This window comes from Physeter macrocephalus, chromosome 4 (genome assembly GCF_002837175.3).
Source record: "Physeter macrocephalus isolate SW-GA chromosome 4, ASM283717v5, whole genome shotgun sequence".
In the NCBI taxonomy this organism is placed as follows: Eukaryota; Metazoa; Chordata; class Mammalia; order Artiodactyla; family Physeteridae; genus Physeter; species Physeter macrocephalus.
The window spans coordinates 381,099-403,809 of record NC_041217.1 but is presented as its reverse complement, the minus strand read 5'-3'; the positions used below and the strand labels follow the sequence as shown (position 1 = coordinate 403,809).

The following is a 22,711-nucleotide window of genomic DNA, read 5'->3' as shown; positions in this document are numbered from 1 at the left end:
TCTTTCCCTAACTGAATCAGAGTGGGCTAATTCCAAGTTCTCCGCGCGGACAGACCTGAAGACACACCCCATCCTTTCAGCCCTGTAAAATCTTCAACCAGATATGACTCGGAGTAGCCTCTGAGCAGGACTGAATCTGAATCGCCCTCGCCCGGCAGCCGGCTCTCCTTCCTCATCTCGAGTCACGCTTTGCGGGAGGCGGGGAGGGGCCTGTAGGGTGCAGTGGGGGCAGGACGGGGACAGATGTTAATTGCATTAAAAAAAATTTCACATTGAAGCCTGTTAATTTAGGGACTTGAGTTTTTTTGTTTTTTTTTTTTATGACTTTAATGGCCCTCAGATCCATCAAGATGTGAAACTCGCAAGTCTGGTGCAGAGAAGGTACCTGGGTTTCCTTCTCCTTTTCTCATCTGTGTACCCCTTTCTGCAGTTATCTTCTTTGCCGTGTACCAGCCAGCAAGCAAAGCACCTTTGCCAGAGCCATCAAGCTATAAGACACACTTAATTAATATTTCCATTTGAACTTTGCTGCTGATGTGGAGGAATCTGATTCTCATTGCTTCCTCTGAATTCTTTCTTCACCTGGACTCTCCCAGCCAAACCCCTCCAACTGCCTCATCATGCCCCAGCCTTCATCAGTAGGTTTTGAGGTGATTCTCGGCTACCCTAGACACAGGCTGTGGCCACAGACCGTGTGTTTGGGATCAAAACCTTTTTTCACTTGATAGGAATAATCTCGTCAACCAGTTAATGTCGGAATGTGGGGACTGTGCCATAAATCAAACAGCCACTGTCACCTTTTAACGCCCTTCAGTTCTGCAGGTACGTCCTGTAAGAGAGGGCTCAACTCTGAAAGTGAGCAAGTACAATTCATTGATGTCACTGAAGCTTCGTCCTACAGCCTCAGTGTTTTTGGCTTTAATGAGGCTGTTGCCTGTTTGTCTTCGAGGGTGAGGCCTTAGTCTGGATAGATAACTTATTACTCCTTACAGCTGGATCCACGCTGGATCCAAGACCAAGAGAACTTCTCTAAGAAAAGAATGTACTAGAACTTAGGAAAGATGAAGGTTCCATCTTCACCTTCATCTTTAATGTTCAGGCCTGGTGTTATTTTGTGGTAGGGTTGCTGGCTTTCTGGGTCCAGGTCATCAGCAGATGGATGGAGTGACTGGTATTTGGGTTCATAGGTGTCGTTTGGCATAATCTGGTGAACAGAGGAGAGGGGACATGTCTCTTTAGGGTGGGAAGCGTGCTTCATTGTGTGAGCATGTTTGAGAAAGTATCTACAGCTCACTCTATACCTTGGACTTCCAAAGCTGTTCTTCTGTAATCCTAAAGCACTTTTTTATTTTACAAATCTCATTTTATGATCTTTCACAAGGAAAGAATCATGTACAATCACTGTTTCAAACAGAAAGTGTGAACAGACATTTGTCATTCTTGGACTATGCCAAACCTCAGAAACGTTCCATTTTCAGTCTCCTTCTTAGTTTTTAGGCAGAAATTCCTTTTATAACAGCCCAGTAAAATGCATCTTTTGTCGAAGAAGTCGTCCTGGCTCTTTTGGGTCAGCCCCGCCTCAAGTGTTTCATTACTATCATAGTCAAGAAGTTTTTAAAAAAATTCTAATCCAGATAATTTTTTGCCGCAGTTGAGATGGTGCCTACCTGTCTTCCGCTGAGACAGGGGAGAGCTGTCCTCTGCTGCCTGTGCAGTGTTACTTGCTAGACCTGAACCTTTAAATCCTCCCAAGGCATTCGGCCTCTGTCCTCTTCTCTACTCTTTAATCCTGAGTCTCTGCTCCAAACCCTCTGCAGATTCTCGGGCTCACGTTAGCTTTTGCAGTGTTGCTTCTGTCTCAGGGAAGCAGCTGGGGTTGCATGACTTTGTCGGGGGTGTTGGGGTTCTTTTTTCTAGTGCGATGCCTCTGTCTCCCGTCTGTCCCCTTTCCCAGCCCCACTCCATCCGTGCGCTCCGCTCCCTCCTGTTGCTCTACGGCTCTCCTCCTCCCCGCGCCTTCCCTCTGGGGGGTGATGGACGGAGGCCCGCTTGCTGCCAGGGCCCAGCTCGAGCCAGGCTGGGCCCCTCCACGTCCCAGCTCTCGTGCCCTCTCGCCACCCACCTTCCTTTAAGCGCGTAGTCTGGGTGGGGAGGTGGTGCTGGGCGGGGGGCGAGCAGCGTGTCCTGAAGGAAGTGACCGTGTGCTGTTTTGCAGTGCGTCCTGTGGTGGACGTAGTGGCCCCTCAAGTCCCTACCTCTCAGCCAATCGCAACCCACCTCCTGCTGCCTCACTCATTGCCATTGGTTCCTCCAGCTCTGGGGCGGCAGGTGGCAGCCCGCTGCCTGCTCCCTCGCTCCACTCAGTGCAGACACTGCTGCATCTGTGCACCACGCAGGTAAGGCTGCTGGGGGCCGCTGGCGTCACACCTGGAGGCTCCAGCCAGGAGACTCTGGACTCCTGGAGAGTGTCCCTGAGTCAGTGAGGGCGCTTTTGCTCTGACCTGTGTCGTCCAGGCCGCAGCTGCTCGTCAGGTAACCGTAGGGCGTGTTTAGGCCTTGCCTCCTGGTAGCTCTCCCAGCTGGGTTGCAACGTAAGGGCCCGGCTATCGTGCTAAATCGCGTGTTAACAAACAGCCCACATGTCGTTTATACTAAGTTCCCAGGAAGTATCAGGAGGGATCTCTTCTGTTTACTCTTTTTGGAAGATGGCATTCAACCCAAATCTAAAGGAACGCTAATTCTTGTCCCGGAAGCCTCCTACAGAGCCCCCTTCTGAGAATTTCCAGCAGTGAGTGTTTTGTCTCCACTCTGTTGCCGGCTGGTATCATCTTCTTGGTTTCTAGCTCAGCCGAGGGGTGGCACGGGCAGAGTGTCGTGTGAACCTGGAGCAGAGCTTCAGCTGTGGTTGTAACTGTGGCGTGAATGTGGTCAGAGACCTTTTCCTTTGGGTGCAGCACAGGGGCTCCTCCACTGGGTCTTGTTTCTACAGCCGACACAAAGAAAATGAAAAATGTCATGGAGGCCAGTGTTGCAGCAAGGACACGGCTGGCGGTGGTGCCCGACTGGTGCCCGGCTGGTGCCCGACTGGTGCCGACTGGTGCCCGGCTGGTGCCCGGCTGGTGCCGACTGGTGCCCGGCTGGTGCCGGCTGGTGCCGACTGGTGCCCGGCTGGTGCCCGACTGGTGCCGGCTGGTGCCGACTGGTGCCCGACTGGTGCCCGGCTGGTGCCGACTGGTGCCCGACTGGTGCCGACTGGTGCCCGGCTGGTGCCGACTGGTGCCCGGCTGGTGCCCGGCTGGTGCCGACTGGTGCCCGGCTGGTGCCCGACTGGTGCCGACTGGTGCCCGGCTGGTGCCCGACTGGTGCCGGCTGGTGCCGACTGGTGCCGACTGGTCTCTGGGTCTCTTTTCCTGACCACGGTGGTGCTCGTTTGTTTGGCCAGGTGGGGTGGCTTGTGATGGACCGCTTCTAGTAATACTGTACAATTATTTATACATTTACTAGGCCCCATAACAATCCGTTTGCACAGGCAGGGTAAACGTTACCCCCACAGATGGAGACCCTGAAGCACAGAGAGGCTACTGATTAATTCAGAACGAGGCCTGGGGAAGAACGGTAATGGCCACCCTTTGTTGAACCCCAGCGTGTGCCAGGCATGGGGCTCGTACCCTACAGAATTCCATCAGGACTTGCTTTACTCACACATAACAGTGTATCCAGATAATACTGACTAGGTTTATTTTAAAGGTTTATTTTTTTTCTCTCAGTTAAGACAGTCCAGAAATAGGCAGGGCTGGCACGTAGCTCCAGAGCCACCAAAGGGTCTGGGCTCCTTCTGTCTTTCTGCTTCACAATGTTGAGATCGTGGCTTCCACTTCCATGGGTTGCCTAGTGGTCCAAAATAGCTGCTAGAGTTCTATCCATCATGGCTGTATTCTAGGCAGGGAGGAGGGGCAAAGGGGGAAAGCCTCTGAACTGAGAATTTCCCCAAACGCACTGATCTTCTGCTCGTGGCTCCCTGGCCACCTCTAGCGGCCAGGGAGACTTTGAAAAGTGTGGAGTTTTAGCTAGGCACATTGATGCCCCGAATAATAGAATAGGGTCCTGTTAGTAAGGAGGGAAAGGAACATGAACATGGGTGAGGCAGCTGGCTGTGTTACGTCTAGTCCTAAAGAGCCCTCCAGCGTATGGAACATTATCCTCATTTTATGGATGGGGAAGCTGAGACCAAAAATGTAATGATCTGCCCGAGGTCACTCAGCCAGGAAGGAACGACCAAGGCAGGATTGGAGCCTAGATTTGTGCGTTTGGGGGCTCTTTTCTGTTTCACTATTTTCTTTCCACTGAGTTTATCTTTTATTGTGGGCACTATACTGAGTGTTTCACAGACATTACTTGATTTCATCATCACAAGATCCCCGCACTTCAAGGCAGCATTATCCCCATTTTACAGGGAAGAGATCGGAGAGGTTACGCTCAGCCCCAGGTGGTTCCAGAGCCTCTGATCCCTGCTCTGGAGCTTTTTCTGTTCTGATCCTAACAACCTACTTGTAAAATTATATATTTCAAAGTAATAGTAAGAATCCTATTCTGTAATTTGACAAATAAAATCCTTGGCATTTCTCCAGCATAAGAAATTGCAGAGACCGAAGCATGTTATTAAGCTAAAAAGAAGTCCGTGTAAGGTTTCAATAAGTGTAATTATTTTATAGCTTTGTTCCTGGCTGATTTTATTGGTGCTTCCTATAGGCTCATACATCTTGTAAGTCTGAGGAATTATTTGCCTTCATTTTTTAAATTAAAAAATGAATGTAAAATATCACCTTTTTTCTGAGCTATTAATTGCTTCTGGAGAAGTGGCTTGTATTTTTTAGATACCACTTCAAAACTGTTCTAATTTTATACTGGCATCTAGGTACCATATTTAGGTTTTTATGATCTGATTAATTCTTTCAAGCTTATTGTAATAATGTGATTATTTGAAAATGAGCTTATAGCTACTTATAAGCATTCTGGTAATTGTAAGTAGGTGAAAAAAACAGATTTTTAGCATTCATTATTTTCATTTCTTTCCCCATCTCTGTGAGTATCAATTTTGGATCTCTGTTACCCCAGCAACAAGCTGTGACATCACTCACAAATGATAGCTTTTTGGGTGGAAAGCCAATGGTTGATCTCAACTCTTTGTTAAGAAACAAAGGTCTTGTTTTCATGTAAATGAATGTAATTGTACAGCTTGCTGTTGGAAAGTCTGTAGTTAAGGTTGCATGTAGAATCCTGTTAGTTTTGGTTTCAGTCTCTCCTGTCTGCAGTTATGAATATGGACAATCAGGCATTTGGTTCCATGGAAAGAGAGCAGTTGCTAAGCTAGGTGAGGTTGCAGAGTGTCTGTCGAGTGTGTCTGGGTGATGCAGGAAGACGGCCGTCTGCTGTGAGGCCACCGCAGGCACTCACTGCCCGGGGCTGAAGGGCAGTGACCGATCGTAAGTGACTCCAGTGTCTGTTGTGTGCGTGTGGAGACCAGATGGTGCTTGGGACTCGTTCAGAGCTCTCTCGCATGTGTCACTATCTTGCCTTGTGCCATAGCTAATCAAAAAAAATTTTTTTTCTAATCTCAAGTAAAAAATATTTTCCGTAAAACATAACTGCTTGGGCAGAAGATGTCAGACGGAAAGCGTAATCACTGTTCTAAGATTTAAGAGCTCAGAATTAAGAAAGCAGACCAACCACAGACAAATTCTGAGCGAGAAGATTCTCTGGGTAAACCCACCTCGAAGCTCTGTCTCTGCCACTGCGTTGTCGTGTGCGTGCCTGACCGTTCTCTCTCTGCTTGTGTCCTTTTGATTTCAGGCCTCCTTACAAATCCCAGGCTGACTCCGCAGCGGAGAGAACAGTAGACAGTGTCTCTTGCGGCACCCCCCTCTGTGTGATCACGAATCGCCCCCCACCTAGCACTGCCAATGGGGTTACAGCTGCCGCCCTGCTCTCCACTCCTGGAACGGACTCCTCTGTGGAAGCCAGGGAGAGGAGGAGGTGTGTTACGACTGACGTCACTTGTGTGGTTCTGCTTCGAGGTAGTAGGTGGAGGGGTGGGCGTGAAGAGTTTTCCCCCGTCGCACATACTTCTGTGAAAACGAGTCTTCATGTTACAGCTTGGGTTTTCTGTTTTGCCTCTGGGAGATTTTTGTGGAGATCTTAATTCTTTCTGATTATTTAACATAGGTACTTCTCCTGTTACGGAGCTAGGCATTTCTTCTTTCTGTTTGTCTTACGAGAGAGATCACTGTCAGGCACTGCTTCCCCCTTTTGTGATGGAGCACCTGAGCAGAGAGAAGCATCTTTGGTTTTGCTCTGGGTGTTCCGTGATGACCTCTGGCAGCAGAGAAGAGCAGTGGTCTGATAAAAGGCTCAGAGAAGCAGAGCCAGGACGCACAGTTTTGATTAATTTGAGACGAATGCCAGAAAAGGGAGTGGATGGCACGTGATGATACTGGAGAGGGACGGTGGCCAACTGTTCTGCAGGCTCCTCGGAGGGATGGTGGGAGCAGCCGTGAGCTGACCTCAGAGGGCTCGAAGGCAGAAGCTAAGAGAACCTTCTGAGCGTCGGAATTAAGAGACCACGGAAGATGTGCCCAAGGAGAACAGGCCATTTTCTTCCACTAGAAGAAGTGGTAAAAATAGAATGCATTCCATTTGGGAGTTTCAGGTCTACATAAAGACTGAAGCCATAATTATCCCTCTTTTAAGACTAGAAAAAGAGGTCAAATCTTTCCAAAATTTAGATTTCACTTTGACTTCATTTTATTTTGAATATCCAAAGGAAGGAGGTGTTATATTTCTGAGCGTGTCTATATGTGTAACAAGTCAGAGTGTCTTTTCATCTGCAAGGTACGATGAGTTAAACGTTTTAGACGTTCGTTTATTATAAGGATAGCTCTGAGACCTGCATTTCGAGAAGAAATAGAAGGAAGATGTTAAGTTGAAAAATAGTGTTTCCTTCCTTTCTTTTTTCATTTCTTTACGTAAAACTTGAAGAAATTCCATTTTCTGGGCTAACAGATTGCAGAGCTAACAGTTGTCATCTTTTAATAGGCTTCCAGCCAGGAAAGTTTTAATAAATCAATCTTCAATATTTAATGTCTATGTATTTCATAGCTCAGACGTTACTTAGATACTGTTAGTTTCATCTAGAAACTAAATGCGAAAGCAATCTTTCATTGGCTGGGGAAAAAACTCCCTTTAAAACGCCTTCTGAGCTGAGACAAGTGAAATGAGTTAAATTCATCATTAATGAGTTAAATTCATAATTCACCACCATTAATCATGGTCCCTGGAAGGATACGTAGACCAGGTTCTTTATCAAACTGCATTATTAAATATTTAGTTGCATGAACCATTATTTAGAGCAATCTAGAGAAATGATTACCGTCTTCTGGGAATTCTATAACCTGTGATCAATAACCTGCTACAGATTGTGATTTTTCTTTTAGAAGTTTTATTCAAGCCACAAATATTTATTGAGTACCAGCCGTGTGCCACATGTTTTATAGAACTAGGATGTATTTCCTCAAGGAGCAGCAAATGTAAGAATAAAAGAATTAGGTCAAGATATTAATGAATGGTAATGTGAATGTGGTATATCAAGATGAGTGCATTTTAGGGATGGCGCAAAGTAGGTATAGATATTCGTTAGATCAGTAATAATTATTAGATAATAAAGTCAGTAAATAGCTGGCACAAGATAAATAGCTGGGGGGTATTAGGTAAAGAGCTGCTGGGCTCAGTCACTTGATCTGTAGCAGCGTTTATTCCTTCCAGAGTTTGCGGAGCACCTGCTGTTGCCAAGTACTGTGGCAGGCCCGGACCGCGCAGCCGTGAGCTGCTGAGTGTGGCCTGAGCCCCGCGAAGTGTGCACGCTAGTGAAGGGGAACGACGGCCATTACCCCTGTCACAGACGCTGTGCGCGGTGCTTTACAGAAGACCCGCCTTCTCCGGGGGCATCGGAGACAGTCACCCTGGGGTGTGAGCCCGAGTGAGGACTGCAGGGCAAATAGCAGCCAGGGGAGGGGGAGGGGCGGGCGCTCGAGGCAGAGCAGACAGCCGCCGCCGCAGAGGCACCAAGGGGGGACGGTGCTCGATCCTTCGGAGGAGCTGGAAGGAGACGCGGTGGCTGGAGTGTAGAGAGCGAGGGACAGAGGCGTCTGCGGTGAGGCCCGCGGCGCAGGCAGGGCTCCGTGGTGCAGTCTCAGCCCCAGCGAGGAGGTGGTGGGTCTATGTGCCGAGAGCCACGGGGAGCCGCCGGCAGAGTTCTTTGAACCGCTTTGCAGAGATGTGCTTCACACAGCATGTAATTCACCAGTTCGGCGCAGCCATCACCACAGTCAATTTCAGAGCATTTTCATCACCTTAAGAAGAAATCCCGTACCCTTGAGCTGTTGCCACCCCGTCTCCCCCTTCCCCCGAGGCCTAAGCAACCACTCATCTACTTTCTGTTTCTGTCACGTTGCCTGCTCTGGAGATTTCATCTAAATGGAATCAGCGTGTGGTCTTCTGTGACTGGCTCCTTTCCCTCAGCGGCATGTTTTCAAGATTCATCTGTGTTGTAGCGTGCATCAGTACTTTATTCTTTTCATGGCCGGATACCGTTTCGTTACGTGGATATACTGCATTTTGTTTGCCATTCATAGGTTGGGGGACATTTGGATTGTTTCCACTCTTCAGCTATTTGAAGAATGTTATTATAAACATTCATGTACAAGTGTTTGTGTGAACATATGTTTTCATTTCTCTTGGGTGTGTACCTAGGAGTAGAATTTCTGGGTCATCTGTCAGTAGAAGATTTTAGACAAAAAAAAAAAAAAGTTGATGTGACTTACATTTTTAAAAATTCTGCCTTTTAAACTCTGGTTGCAGTATTGCATACGAAGCGGACAGGGGAAGAATGGACAGGAATGGATGTGAGAGGACCAGTTAGGAGACCACTGCGGAGGAGCGAGCGTGAAGAAGAGCAGTAGCTGGCACTGAGGTAGTCGTTGGAAGAGATGGAAAAGAGTGAATGTGCCCAACGTTTGTTTAGGGGGTGGTTCCAGCAGCATGGCAGACAGGCCCACAAGGGCCCTGTTCCTGTTATAAACAGACGAAAGGGTGGCTCAGTTCAGAAGAATGAAAGGGAGCTCTCAGGTGACACAAATGAAGAGACCCCAAAAGCCAGAATGGTCTGAGTGGCCCAGGGAGGCATGAGACCTAGAGTCTGGAGGCTCCGGTTTAGTGCCGTGTGTGGATATAAGACGCGTGCCTGTGGACCTGACTAGGCTTGGCTCCATCGCCAAGAACCTGTGTAGAGCTGGAATTCTCAAAGGGCTGCCCAGTTCTTGGCCCACGGTCCAAAGATGTGTCAAGAGTCCAGGCAGGTTTTTTTTCTTAAGAATATATATAGGGACTTCCCTGGTGGCACGGTGGTTAAGAATCCGCCTGCCAATGCAGGGGACACGGGTTCGAACCCTGGTCCAGGAAGATCCCACATGCCGCGGAGCAACTAAGCCCGTGCGCCACAACTACTGAGCCTGTGCTCTAGAGCCCGTGAGCCACAGCTACTGAACCTGCATGCCACAGCTACTGAAGCCCACGTGCCTAGAGCCCGTGCTCCGCAACAAGAGAAGCCACCGCAATGAGAAGCCCGTGCGCCGCAACGAAGAGCAGGCCCCGCTCGCCGCAACTAGAGAAAGCCCGCGCACAGCAGCAAAGACCGAACGCAACCCAAAAATCAATCAATCAATCAGCCAATCCACTTCTTACCTAAAAAAATAGACTGTATATATTTTTTAAAGAATATGTTTATATATTCTTTCTGAGATTCTTCTCCATTATAGGTTATTACAAGATATTGAATATAGTTTCCTGTGTTATACAGTAGTCTTTGTTGTCAGAAAAATCTTTTATGGGATATTTTTACTACCCATATAGTTTGGAAATCCCAAGCCAAGAATTTAACATAGGAAGTAGGTCTGTACTCTTAAAATTTGCGGGCCATCGTGGCACAAACAAATTCAAAACTACCTTGAAGATAAACACATCTTCAATCTGGGGTCCGTGGGGTTTCTGTACAACAGTCCCCACCAGAGACAGACTCACACAGAACACTGTGAACGCTGGAGAGGGAGAGCTCCCGGGGCAGGGTCTAGATGCTCAGGATGCAGATGAGCGGCAGACAGAAACCTCAGACCGTGACTTCAGTTGGTGATGTCGACAAAAATTAGTCCGTTGATCTAAGAAAGAAGTGGAGAATTTTATTTGAGCCAGATTTGAGGATTATAACCTGGAAGAACATCTCAGCAAAGCTCCAAGAACTGTTCCGCCCGTTAGAGGTCACGGCACAGTAGCATAAGTTTTTGAGACACAAGGCTGTACGCGAAATGACGTCTTATTGACAGGTCACACTAGCCATGTCTGAGCGTCATCGTGGCCCCATCAAGAAGGAAGGTTATCTTTAAGGCCCTGTCTTGTTGGTGCTGGGAGAACGCTGCTCTTCGTGGCTGGGCAGGTGTTCCTGCCGATGGAGGTTTGGTCGATGTAAGATGCAGATACGCCCTGCACAGTAAGGGGGAGAGCGGGGGCCAGAGGGCAGAGCAGATGTGTTGATGTTTGAATTGTTCTTGTCTTGCCATAAAATACGAACTTTATTTCACAGTAACAATAATTAGAAGTGACCAGCTGTACTAAAGATAGAGCGAGCGTTCTAGAGGAGCAGTGAGGTAAGTGCAGGAGGAGTAGCTGTTGGGACAGCAGATGCTGCAGATGTACCGTTGTATCTGGTAGAGAGCTGCTACGGGAACCTGCGTATGTAAGGCGTCTAACAGCCGTGTGGTGAGAGGCTGCCGTGTGCCCGGCGCAGGGGCATTACGGATCCAGGGTCAGGGAAAAGCTAGCCCGTGTCTGTGTGGAAGGCAGCTCGGAAGCTGCGGTACAGTGTCCGATGTGGGAACGGGGGCGTCTGGAGTAGAGGGGCAGGAAGGGGCTGCAGAGGAGGTGCCTGGGCTTGAGTCTGGAGAGGCTGGTCCTAACAGGAGGGTGGTATTTTAGAGGGACGTGAGAAATTCGGGGAACAAGTTCACCGTGCCTGGCGCTGGGAGGAGGGCAAGGCCAGCGCAGCGTTTCTGCAGGTGTCTTGTGTGAAGTAGGTTTAGATGCAGAAAAAAAGCGTTCTGTGGCCCAGCGGATTTGTGAAACGACGGCTTAAACACAGCTAAACGGTTGCTCCAAAACCTGGGGGTGGCTCCTCTCCAGGGCGTGCGTGGCGCTGGTTAGAATTTGCAGCAGTTGCCAGATTTCTGTGTCCATCGAATAGTTTTGTTTTTTCACAGAAACCTGACTGGTACTCCATTGGGAATGCTTTGGAAATTGTGGCGCTAGAGAGAGGAGGGCAGGAACCGCATGGTGTAGTTTCTGTCTGTGCCGCGCTGAGAAACTTGAACTTCCGCTCTCAGAGCTGTGGACTGGAGTGCTTTCAGCCGGGGAATGGCTTGATCAAATAAAACGTCATTTAAGCCTTCACAGAATTAAAGCCGTTCAGTTTCTCCTTCAGACAAACACACGCTGAAAGGAAAAAAGCACATGTTTTGAAAACAACTAAACTTTCCTTCCGAAAGAGCATGCTGGGTACTACTTCTTCTCTTGAAGCTGCAGCTTGCTCTGTAATCAGCTCCTTGTGGAAGGATTTTGGCTCTTGCTGGGAAATGGAGGCCTGGAACCTGTGTTGACGGGTCCCGTTGGAAACAATTAGCGTCAGGCAAATGGGTCTTCAAACCGGCCATAGCAAGACCTGACCAGCGGAGAAGTCATCTCAGAAAGAATCTCTGTTTGCAAGGTAACTAGAGCTCGTGCATTGGGGTGTGGGTCTTCCCATGGAACCGGCACACCTGACTTTCCCTTTCTGAGCCCGTTTTGTTTCAAGAGGGGGGAAGTGGGCGCGTGCAGCACTGGCCAGGGAGCGGGCGCCGCTCTCCCCGGGGGGGTGGCCCTTCACTCAGCCTGTGAACTACAGGTATGATGACAGATACATCAGTAGACAGGGCTGGATACAGCGAGCATCATGATACCGAATCGTGATCAGCACGGAAAGGTTAACACTAGATTTTTCTGAGGGATGATGGGTAATTTTTATTTTATTTTTTCCTGTATTTTCCAAAGTTCCAGAGTGATGAAGAATTACCATTGTAATGGGGGTGGGGGGGCAGGTGAGCTTGAAAAAAAATTAATTCTGTGGACAACAGTGTCTATTATGATGTAAGTCTGTGAAGATGGCCACAGTCATTGAAGAGTAGACACAGTAGTCAAGCGAGTCAAGATAATTTATGCAGGATTCTAGATAATTTGTGATTTTGGTGCGTAAGCTCAGGGCAGGACCTCTGAAAGTTTATTACTCTTGAGAAGGGCACAATCTTGGACTTACAAAGTTCCTTTTTAAAATTTTCATTCTTTTTCTTTGTTTTTTTTTTTTCTGAAAAGCTCCCCTGTGACCAGTGTGTTCCTTTTACCTGGTGGAAGGGAAGAGGAGTTAGGCCCCTGTTTTGCAGATGGAAATGCCGAGGCCCTAAGAGTGTGGAGTGATTTGCCTGATGAGCACACCTTGAGTCAGGCACGGTGGAGACCATAACTCAAGCCTCTCTTTCCTCCCCATTGAACTCACTAACCATTTTTTCTTTTGGATTAAAAAAAAGTTTTGGTCCAGGGGCCAGTCCATCTCCGTCAGCGGCCTGGAACGCGGCAGTCTCTGCCTTCGTGGCGCTCGGATCACGGCACCGTCCCGTTTTGGGGTTGCTCCTGAGGACGGTAGAAACTGCCAGCGCCCTCCGATTGTGAAGGGGTTGGCCGGGCTGGCGGACGCCAGGGTGGAGAGGGCGCATGGCGCGCAGCTGGCAGACGGCGGCGGGGTGTCAGGGCGGGCGGCGGCTGTCGCGGGGCGCGGTGGCTGCCTTCATTCCGAAAGCCCTAGGTTTTCCTTAGCAACGGTGTCAGCAGCGCCAACAACTCCCGGGGCTACTAGTGGAGTCTGCGGGCTCCCGCCTTTGATCCTCTCGCCCCAGCCCTGAATTTTACACCTTCCTTTTTATTGGTGCCCTTTCTTTTCTTGTAGAAGTGGCCAAAACAGTTTTTCTCTACAAGAAGCTAAAGTTATTTGTCTTTCCCGGAGAGCTCACGTGCGACTTGCTTTATTTGGTCTGTTTACGGCTGAGTCGTATATACCACACTTGTCGACCTTCTTGAATCCTTTGGGGTCTTTATAAGCTGGGTAGTTATTCCACTAAGTGAAGCTGTCAGCAGATTAATTTGGCGTCGTCTTTGGAATGTCAGAAATTTAAACCAAGTAACTAAACACTTGAGTCATGGTTTTTTAAAGTTGTTTGACTCATCTCCCTGTCTCCAAGCTAAAGTCAGGCAGTTGTCAGTTCAAGGAGGTGTTCTAGAGAAGAGGTTCCCAAGCTCCTCCAGCCTCTCTCAGTTCTTGTTCTGAAATGAGTATTTTCTTTCCCAAGAGACCGCAGCAGTGCTGAACTTACCAGGCTTTTCTCTGCTGGTGTAAATAGTTCTCTCTCTTCCTAACTAGGAACAGGAAGAGAGTGAAATGCATGTAGCAGTCGGTACGTTCTCTTAAGTATTGCCGTGCTGGAGGTTTCTGGGTTGCTTGTATGATTCGTTATTATGTTAGCTCATTAGCTGTTAAAGATTGCGCTTGCTTGACTCCTTTCTTGCCATAGTTAGGAAGTCGGTTTCTGCTGTTTTGTCGCCGAGCACGTGCCATGTCGTGCGGCGTTGGGTGTTGTTGATGCCGGGGGCCGCTTTTTTCACGTCTCACAGGCTTCGCCGTCAGGACGCCTCATCCTTGCCAGCTGTCACCCGCACACGCGTGTGAATTTGGTCATCGGTGCTCACGTTACTTCTGCTGGGTTTTGTGCATTTTGCTGGTACTAAACATGTCTAAATAAGCCTGAAAGGTCCCTCTCGGTAACTATTAAATTAAGTAATTTTTAAATGGTGATAAAAGAGCATGTGTGATTGACACCTGCTTGGCGCCGCTTCCCTTTCTCAGTGGTAAAGTGCTGGTGCGCCCTGCAGTCGGTGACGGGCCGGATCCGATGGCACCAGTTAGCCAGCGCGAAAGATGCCGTTGGTCTGTGTTTAAAAACACCAAGTGGGAAGTGACTATAATGCACGTGGGGTTTCTTTCTGGGGTGATCAAAATGTTTTAAAATTGATTATGGTGATAATTGTGTAACTATGAATATACTGAAAGCCACTGAATGGTACACTTAAATGGGGATGTGAATTACATCTCAGTAAAGCTGTTTAAAAATAACACTCGGACCATTTCGGCCCACTCAACAGTTCTGGGAAAGAAGACCTGGTTGGTGCCTGCTGAGAGTTACTACAGTAAGATGGAAGGGCCTGGAATTTAGGAGTCTTATTATCTTTTTTCTGTATTTCTGTTGCTAAACACAGCTACTGAGACAAGAGCCCTCTTCATTTCCAGAGACAGTGGCGTTTGTCACACCGTTCCTCAGCACACCGCCTAACGGTTCAGGAGTGGCGGCTTAAACATGCCCCCCGCCCCAGCCCCCGGGACACACGCATTCCAAAGGTGACCAGGAAGCCGCTGCCTGAAGCTGCGGAGCCTCTGGCTGGCGGCTCTGCCCCAGCTCCCTGCCACTTCAGAGTACAGCCAGCAGTCACCCGACACCTGCTGCACAAGCTCTTATCAGCCGTGTGTTTACAGTTAATCTCCTTCTGATAAAGTGGTTCTTTTTTCAGAGCTGTGAGCGTTGGTGATGTGTGGGAGGGACCAAAATTTTGTGCCCTCACTCAAGCACCCCCATACCAGGTTTTTTTCCCATGTTGGAAGAAGATGGTCGCTTGTGACAACCTCACAAAACGAGCTCTAGTGTTTACTAGGGAAGGACAGCCGGAGGAGTGGGCACTTTTTCAACAAATTGGGCTTCTGGGAAAGCTGCTGCACAGGTGTGTGGCAGGTGTGTGGCAGGTGTGTCTGAGGTGCTTGACCTCTCACCTGTGATGGTTTGATCTGGCGGTGGAGTCCTTGCTGTTCCCGATTTTATGGAAATGGGAGGCGCAGGAAGTTGCTCTTTGTGTTCTGGGTTTGCGGGCCGACTGGTGTGCCGAGCTGGGCACCAGTGAGCACTGGGCGTGGAGCGGCAGGAGCCGCAGGTGAGTGTCTGCTTGGCAGCTCTGATGGCCGAGAGCGTCTTTCTGCTCTCCGTCCTCGTCTCTTCCCGGTGGTTCTTTGGGAAGCTGGCTGGTTGCGCACACCATTTGGGTGCTATGGTTGGGGTGGGGGGATGGTAAGAATAAGATGCAGTGTTTGGAATAACCAGTTGGGAACTATTCTGGTTTTTCTTCCTATTCCTAATTGATTTAAACATTTGCGCTGACTTAAGGATCCCATCCCAGAGATTAGAGTGGCAGAGGACGGTTAAGAATTTCAGGAAGTAGAAACATGCATCTCTTTTTAAGAGGAAACTGGTATCAGTAATGTTATACTTAAGTTGGATAGTAGTACACAGGTGGTGATTGTATTGTTTATATCCTTTATAGCTTAAGTATTACATAGTATATATTTTAAGTAAATAAGATGGAAAAAATGTCAGATATCTAGGGCAGTTACAGAGAGAAGCTGGTTTAGGTATGTGAAGGCATAGATCGCTCCTTGAGTTGGCCTTTGAACAGGAAATTACAAAATGAAGAGACTTACTCATTGAGGTCTGGGTAAAAGCACTTTGCTTACTACAAACTGTACAGTCAGATTGAATCTTTTCTATTTCATTTTTTTCCTACTTTATTTTTTATTTTATTTATTATTATTTTTGGCCGCATTGGGTCTTTGTTGCTGCGCACAGGCTTTCTCTAGTTGCGGCGAGCGGGGGCCACTCCTCGTTGTGGTGCGGTGGCTGCTTGTTGCGGAGCACGGGCTCTAGGCGAGGGTTTCAGTAGTTGTGGAATGGGTGCTCAGTAGTTGTGGCTCGTGGGCTCTAGAGCGCAGGCTCAGGAGTTGTGGCGCACGGGCTTAGTTGCTCTGCGGCATGTGGGATCTTCCCGGACCAGGGCTCGAACCCGTGTCCCCTGCATTGGCAGGCGGATTCTTAACCAGTGCGCCACCCGGGAAGTCCCAATCAGGTTGAATCTTAATGGTAATAAATGTTTTCCCATACGTGTAAGAAGTTTCCTCATTGATCTTGGTTGCTCAGAGGACCAGATTGTAGACGGTTCAAAGTGGGCTGAGTCAGGCACTTAGGAGCCCCTGCTGCTGGCGTCATCGCAGCCCCACGGGGAGACCGCTCGTCGGACTGTCGGCCCAGCCTGCCGGAACTGGACTGTTCTCTCCCTGCTCCTGCTCTCCTTCCTGTATCGTGTGTCTTTGGCGATCGTGCCACTTTGTGCTCCCTGAACGTGTTTGATGCCCACGCTGACCCTTCTTTCTGGGACGGCCTTCTGTCGCCTTCTCTGCCGAGCAGGGTTCTGTTCGCACCGTAAGAACTCCTGAGACTCACCCCCCTGCCGGCTTCCTGTTCCCCCAGCGCCAGGCTGAAGCCGGGGTCCTCTTGCCCGTGCTCTTCTGTGGCCCTGTCCTTAGGGCTGGTCCAGCTGACACCCCTGCATCGGGAGCTCCTGGAGGTGCTCTTTCTGCTGGGTTTTCTTCATATCACAGAGCCCTCTTACTCAGCAAGGTGTCGGGGAAATGGGTGGAGACCAACAAGCCACTGTGTAGTGATCCTGGTGTCCAGAGGGGGGCAGCAGAGGCACGTCTGTCGATCCACTTCGCAGAAGGCTGGCTCCCCAAGACCCTGTTCTGTGTTTGGCTCGGTGTGCAGGTAAGCACACCAGCCCCATTCCACTTCAGGTGTTTTAATGTAGGCAGAGAAGGTGTGTCCTGGCAGGTGGAGGTTCCTTCACGTGAGAGCAGCAGGCACAGGTGACAGCCCCCCGGGCTGCAAGGCAAGAACCCTGGTGTGCTCTCCAGCCTAGTGCACAGCTTATGCGTCGAGGTTGCCTTTTAACTTCTGAATCGGTCCGTGTGGCGTTAGGAGCTGGCTGTCCTGCTGTTCGCGCGTTCAGTGCTGTGCAAGAACTGCAGGTACGACGCGAGAGAGGCCTGCCTGCCTTGTGCCCTCGAGCCTGAGGACGCCAGGTACACGCCTCGGAAACCATGAGGCCGCATGGGGGGTAGACCCTCGAGGGCAGACTGTGTAGGTGGCGTACTGCGCGCTTGGAGGAGAAGGCAGGTCCTGTGAGACAGGCGGTGGGGGGGGCTGTGGGGGCATCTCAGGTGGCCTCAAACATGCGAAAGGTTTAGAGTGGGTTAGAGAGTTAGCGATCTGAATGCTTGCCGTACGCCAGTACTCCCTAGATGCATTTAATCCTCATAGCTTTGTGAGATGAATAATATTATTTTCTTTAATACATATAAGAAAACTAAGGCTCAGATGACAGGCCCTGCCCACAGTCACAGAGCCAGTAAGTGGCAAAGCCAGGATTCAAAACCGGGTCTTTGGGACTTCACGTGCTCGGACCCCACCGCTCCGTGTCCGAGGAGCCGGTCTCCCCTGGGCCGTGCGATGCCGTCAGCTGGCCCTGTGGGCACAGGGGTTAGGCTCTCTTGATGTTTTGTTTTTTCAAGGAAATGAGTATCTGTCTTGGGAGAAACCACTCTGAAAACAGTAAATTGAAAGCTTTCCGTCCTCTCTGGAATCCGAACGGGGAATCCAGGCTTTTGGAAACCAACTGAGGCATCATCTTGTCGGCCCTCAGGCTGGTCCAGCATTCGGTGCTGGGTGCGGGGAGTTTCCCTTGGGGAGGATCCCAGAGCCGGGGTGCACAGTGTCTCCCAGAAGGGGCAGCAGGAGCTTGCTGGTGACGGGGACAGAGGCGCACCCGCCCACGTGCCCGTCCTCCCGCCTTCTCATGGAGCCCCTCCTTTCCGGGCCGCCGCCTCGCCCCCTCTCTCTGTCGCTCTCGAGGGAGGGCTCTGACCCCACTCTGTCCCCCACCTCCTGCCCCCTCTCCAGCTTGCCGAATCGGAGCCCTGGCCCCTCGCCCGTCCGGCGCCTCCCCCACGGACCCTCCGCGCCCTTGGTCGTGGGCCGCTGCCTCTGGAACCTGAGTCCTCCACGACCTCTGGTTCCAGTCTTCCCTGCCCCTCGGTCCCTCCCCGCCACCCCTGCTCTGCGCTCTTCCAGCCCTTCCGCCTCGGCCGGCTCCTGGGGCCTCCTGGGCTTCCTCCTCTTCTCCTCCCAGGACCCTCCTGAGCTGCTCTTGCTGCTCTGCCGCCTCCTGCATCACTCGGGCCTCTGTTTCCCGCCTGGATCTCCCTGTGGAGCTTCCTGACACCACGTGTACAACGCGCCTGACTTCCGGCGGCCCCCCAGAACTCTAGCCCTATCTGGCCATCCTTTTCCTTTCCCGCATATTTCTTCATCTGTTTAAAGTCCTGCTGCAGGTATGCATTTCCTTGAGTGCCCAGGTCCTCTTTAGAACAAGGGCATAAACAAATAAACCAAACCACTCCCTTCCCTCTGACCCTAAAAGGCAAGAAGGAGCCTTTCGTGTTAGTTAATGGCTGAGCTGACACTAGAACCCAGGAACACCCATCCCTAGTTACAAACGGCGAGGAAAACCTGCGCTAACGCCTGGCCGCCGTGGGGCCGCGTCTCTGCAGGAGAGTGTGGTCCCTCTGGTCACCTGTCCCTTCCAGCCTGTCCGGGGTGGCCGTACTGCGCGTGAATGGCAACCTCTGGAGATATGAAAGCATCCTTTTCCAAGATGGAGTGTTGACGATGGCAGACTTTTGGAAAACATCAGGGGATGCTAAGAGAAGCCTAACATAAGACAATACCCCCCTCCTGATATTGCTAGATTTGGAAAAAGAAATGTCTTGCTGCACGAATCCACACAGCTGGGGTGCCGTGGCGCTAGGCGAAGATCCCGTTTTCGTGTGGTGTGATGTCAGAAAAGCTGTGCTGGAGCCAGGCGACCAGTCCTACTCCCTTTAGGTCTCACCTGACAACGCTGTGACCTTGGGTGGGTACTTTAGTGTCTCTGTGGGCCTCGGTCGGCTCTTCTGTAAAATGGGAATGATTTTATCCTCTCTACCTGAAGTCTTGAAATTTGATCATGTGACTCCTCGAACTCATAAAATCTTTAGCCACAGGTCCGTGCTCTGTTCTTCTCTAGCTCGCCCCCCTGCCCTGTAGCTGTCCCTGCGTGCTTCCAGCTTGATCTTTAGGAAGTTCTTTTTCACCTCTCTGAAATGTACCTGTGCCTGTGCCACCTCACACACAGGATGTAGTCCGAGGAGTGACAGGCCCTGGTAGAGGACCAGTAGACGTTCTGTAATTAATGACCGCAGCACCCCGAGTGCTATAAAGACATACACTCACCTTGGTTCCTGCCCCGTTTGAAGTTAACCGTTCAGTTCCATTCTGTCTTCACAGATTTTAAATGTAGGACTCCCTAAAGCTATTCGAAAAACCAGTTTCCTGTTAGTGGGTTCTGGATGAGAGGTTATTCTCTCATCATTCTGGGGAAAACAGCTTTGTACTCTCCCTGGAAATCATCTTGGTTATTTTCCTTTCATTCTTCTACTTAAAGTAGCTTTATTTTACTTAGCCCTTCAAACCTGCATGGAGAATATTTTCATGGGCATTAAGACCGCTTCCCAATGAATTATCCATTTCTGGGAAAAATAATTAAGGGGAACTCTTTATTAGACTAGGTGGGATGGATTTTATAGCACCTTTCTTTCTTTTCCAAATCACCGCGCGGAGCTGTGAACGTGGGGATGGAAACAATGCAGGAGGAGTGGTGGTGATGCGAGAGCCACAGCCAGGCCGTCCTGAACCCTTGCTCTGGTCCTCGCGGCAGCCCTGCTGATTTCTGCGCATACCTGCTGCAGCTGTTAATACCTTTGCTGCGTAAGAAACTTGGGTTTAGAGTGCTTAAACGTTTTATCCGAGATCATCTAGCAAGGAAGTTGAGGAGCCAGGGTTCAAACCCAGGCAGTCTGATTCCCATGTCAGGGTACTTTATCACCACACTGTACTTGTCAGAAGATAGTCTGGGTCTTTGATGATGATGGTTTTCTTGATGTTCATTTTTGATTTGCTCTAGGCATTTTGCACAGCTTCTTAAGATAAAATTAGCCGATGTGTAATATGTAAAGGAGCACTGTGAACTTGAGAGGCAGAGAACAAATTATTTTTGTGTAGTCATGCTTAAATTCTCTGCTAAGTGCTTGAATTCCACTGATCATGTAACCTCAGAGTCATAGCAAATACAAAGAAAAATGCTTCGTGCCCTCTAGGAAACAGAGTAGACAGGCGCGGTAATTAGAGGACTTCAGCGTCCGAGTCCCTTCCTCTGTCCCTGCATTGCGGGTGTTAGCCTAGTTTTATCTGGAGGCCAGAGCAGGATAGCTGTGAAGCCACGGCTGCCACTGTGCTTCCGTTGCACGACCTTGTGGGCCCAGAGCGTCGTCTTTTCAGGGCCGTGAAGAGCCATGTGGCGCGCGGATTCCCGAGGCCCACATGGTGTGCTGGGTGTGGGTGTGGTCTGGCACGGACGTTGCCAGGTTTTGTCTGTAAATGGCCAGATAACATACATTTTAGGTTTTGCAGGCCATTTTGTCTCCAGTGCAAATATTAAACTCTGCTGCTGTCGTTGGTAAAACTTGATTTACAGAATGTGACAGCCAGGTTTGGCTCCAGGACTACAGTTTGCTCCTCTGTCTGGGTTTAAAAGGTACAAGGGCTCAGGCTCTACTGAAGACGCAGTGCGTCCCCCAGGAAACCGTATGTTAAGGTGCGTCACTTCTGTGAATTTGGAATCCATACCTGGGTAAACGAAAGTGAATGAAAGTGTTCCTTCCCTCCTCAAAAACATTTAAAACTCAAGTACTGGGGTTTTCTGGGTTTTGTTTTTATAGATTTTCCTTCTTACAACTTAGTAAAAGTTTCATATATTGACACAGGTTACAAAGTAATATAATATTCATTTAGAATAGGCTGTAATATACTATATATAGGTACAGGCTATACATACATAGATAAAAACCTAGGCATACGTGTAGTAGAATAAAAATGGGCTTATCCTCACGCGGTGGACTTCAGTTTATTTTCACATGTTGATCTGTTTCCTGATTTTTTCTGGGAAAAGCATGTATGACTTCAAGTATTTAAGACTCCAAGTGAGGCAAAAGGCCCTCGATTTCACCCCCAGAGCTGTTTTTACCAGCTCCATCTCTCTCATTCCGTAAAACCCGCCGGAGCAGGCGGTGCGACAAGCCAGTCAGAAACTTGCGCCTTCGCTGTGGCGTCTGTCTAGGACGCAGAGAAGAGACAGCAGTCCAGGTGTGGTGCAGTGGGGTGCTCTGTGTGTTTGCAGGTGGGGGTGGTGTGTGAGGATGCTGGCTGGTAACCCAGGCAGCATTTTCTGAGGGGTTCGTCCTCGGTGTGTGTGCCCACCGACTCCAAGGCTGGTCCACAGCTTTGCAAGTTTGGGGACTCACGTTTTTCCACTTCACCCAGAGGAGAGGAATCTATTAAGGAAAGAGGCACACATACCGAAATCAAAGTGCATTGAGACATGTATGGCAATTCCAGTTTACTAAGCCACGCGGAGGAAAAAAATCTTTTAACGTACAGCCTGGTTGGAAACTTCTGTTTCAGGCTATGGCATATCTTGTAATAGACAAACTCTCCCACTGAGAATAACCAGAAAAGCTGGATAAACATGAGAAAAATAAGTCTGTAAAGGCATTGGAGAGATGGTAAGGAAGTGAGGACTTGAGGGACCCAGATCCCAGAGAGGAGGAAAGCATAGGAGGCGAGCCCAGCACCCGGCTGTGCTTGTCCCCCAAGGTGCTGGCTGCCCAGTGAGGCAGTGGCTACAGGGCTGAGAAGCTGGGCGAGATTTCCAGCCATCTCTTAGTGCCTAGGGAACAGAAATTAGAGTTCAGACACAGGGGCCCCCGTGGACACCCCAGGCTTCCCCTGGGACCATCAAAGGGCTGCCTTCCAGCAGGAGGGGCTTACCAGACATGGCCAGCTCTGTAAAGACTGACGCCCAGCTTCCAGGTGGCTCAGTCTCAAAGTGGGTGAAGGGGGTTTGCCTTACCCCGTGGTTTTCACAGTGTGGTCTCCACATCAGCAGCACCACCTGAGAACTAATCAGAAATGCAGATTCCCAGACCCCCTCCACACCTGCTAAATCAGGCCTTCTGAGGGCAGAGCCTCATGAGATTTGTATTTCACAAGCCTTCCAAGTGATTCTGATGCAATGAAAGTTTGAGAACCAGTTTCTTAGCCTAACTAAGCCGGAGAAAAGAATATCCTCTGGAGGATGACAACATCTTCCAGAGCTGCAAGTTATTACTACATTTTTTCATTAAAAATTCTGGCATTAATTCAAAAATTACCAGACATACTGCATAATAAGACTGATTTACAGAAGACTAAGAGAAAATACAGGGCTTCCCTGGCGGCGCAGTGGTTGAGAGTCCGCCTGCCGATGCAGGGGACGCGGGTCCGTGTCCCGGTCCAGGAGGATCCCGCATGCCGCGGAGCGGCTGGGCCCGTGAGCCATGGCCGCTGGGCCTGCGCGTCCGGAGCCTGTGCTCCGCAACGGGAGAGGCCACAACAGTGAGAGG

The 22,711-nt window shown here is 49.7% G+C and overlaps 1 protein-coding gene and 1 long non-coding RNA gene across 12 annotated transcripts in view; both read left to right on the top strand.

Annotated features, from left to right (window-relative positions):
• Nucleotides 1-22,711, top strand: part of PPP1R12B (protein phosphatase 1 regulatory subunit 12B) — a 221,015-nt gene that overhangs the window by 94,988 nt on the left and 103,316 nt on the right. For 5 of the 11 annotated variants that reach the window (XM_028488226.2, XM_028488215.1, XM_028488217.2 and 2 more), the window contains one exon: nucleotides 5,851-6,033. The exons of 1 other annotated variant lie outside the window; for it this stretch is intronic. In XM_028488226.2, the coding sequence (XP_028344027.1) occupies nucleotides 5,851-6,033 (183 nt within the window). Of the gene's footprint in view, nucleotides 1-340; nucleotides 382-5,850; nucleotides 6,034-22,711 lie in introns of all 11 variants that reach the window. 5 more of the 11 variants (XM_028488214.1, XM_028488216.2, XM_028488212.2 and 2 more) reach the window with 2 other exon arrangements.
• Nucleotides 9,035-22,711, top strand: part of LOC129392039 (uncharacterized) — an 18,339-nt gene continuing 4,662 nt past the window's right edge. Inside the window, exon 1 of the long non-coding RNA XR_008616995.1 lies at nucleotides 9,035-13,637. This is a non-coding gene — a long non-coding RNA (uncharacterized lncRNA). The remainder of the gene's footprint in view (nucleotides 13,638-22,711) is intronic.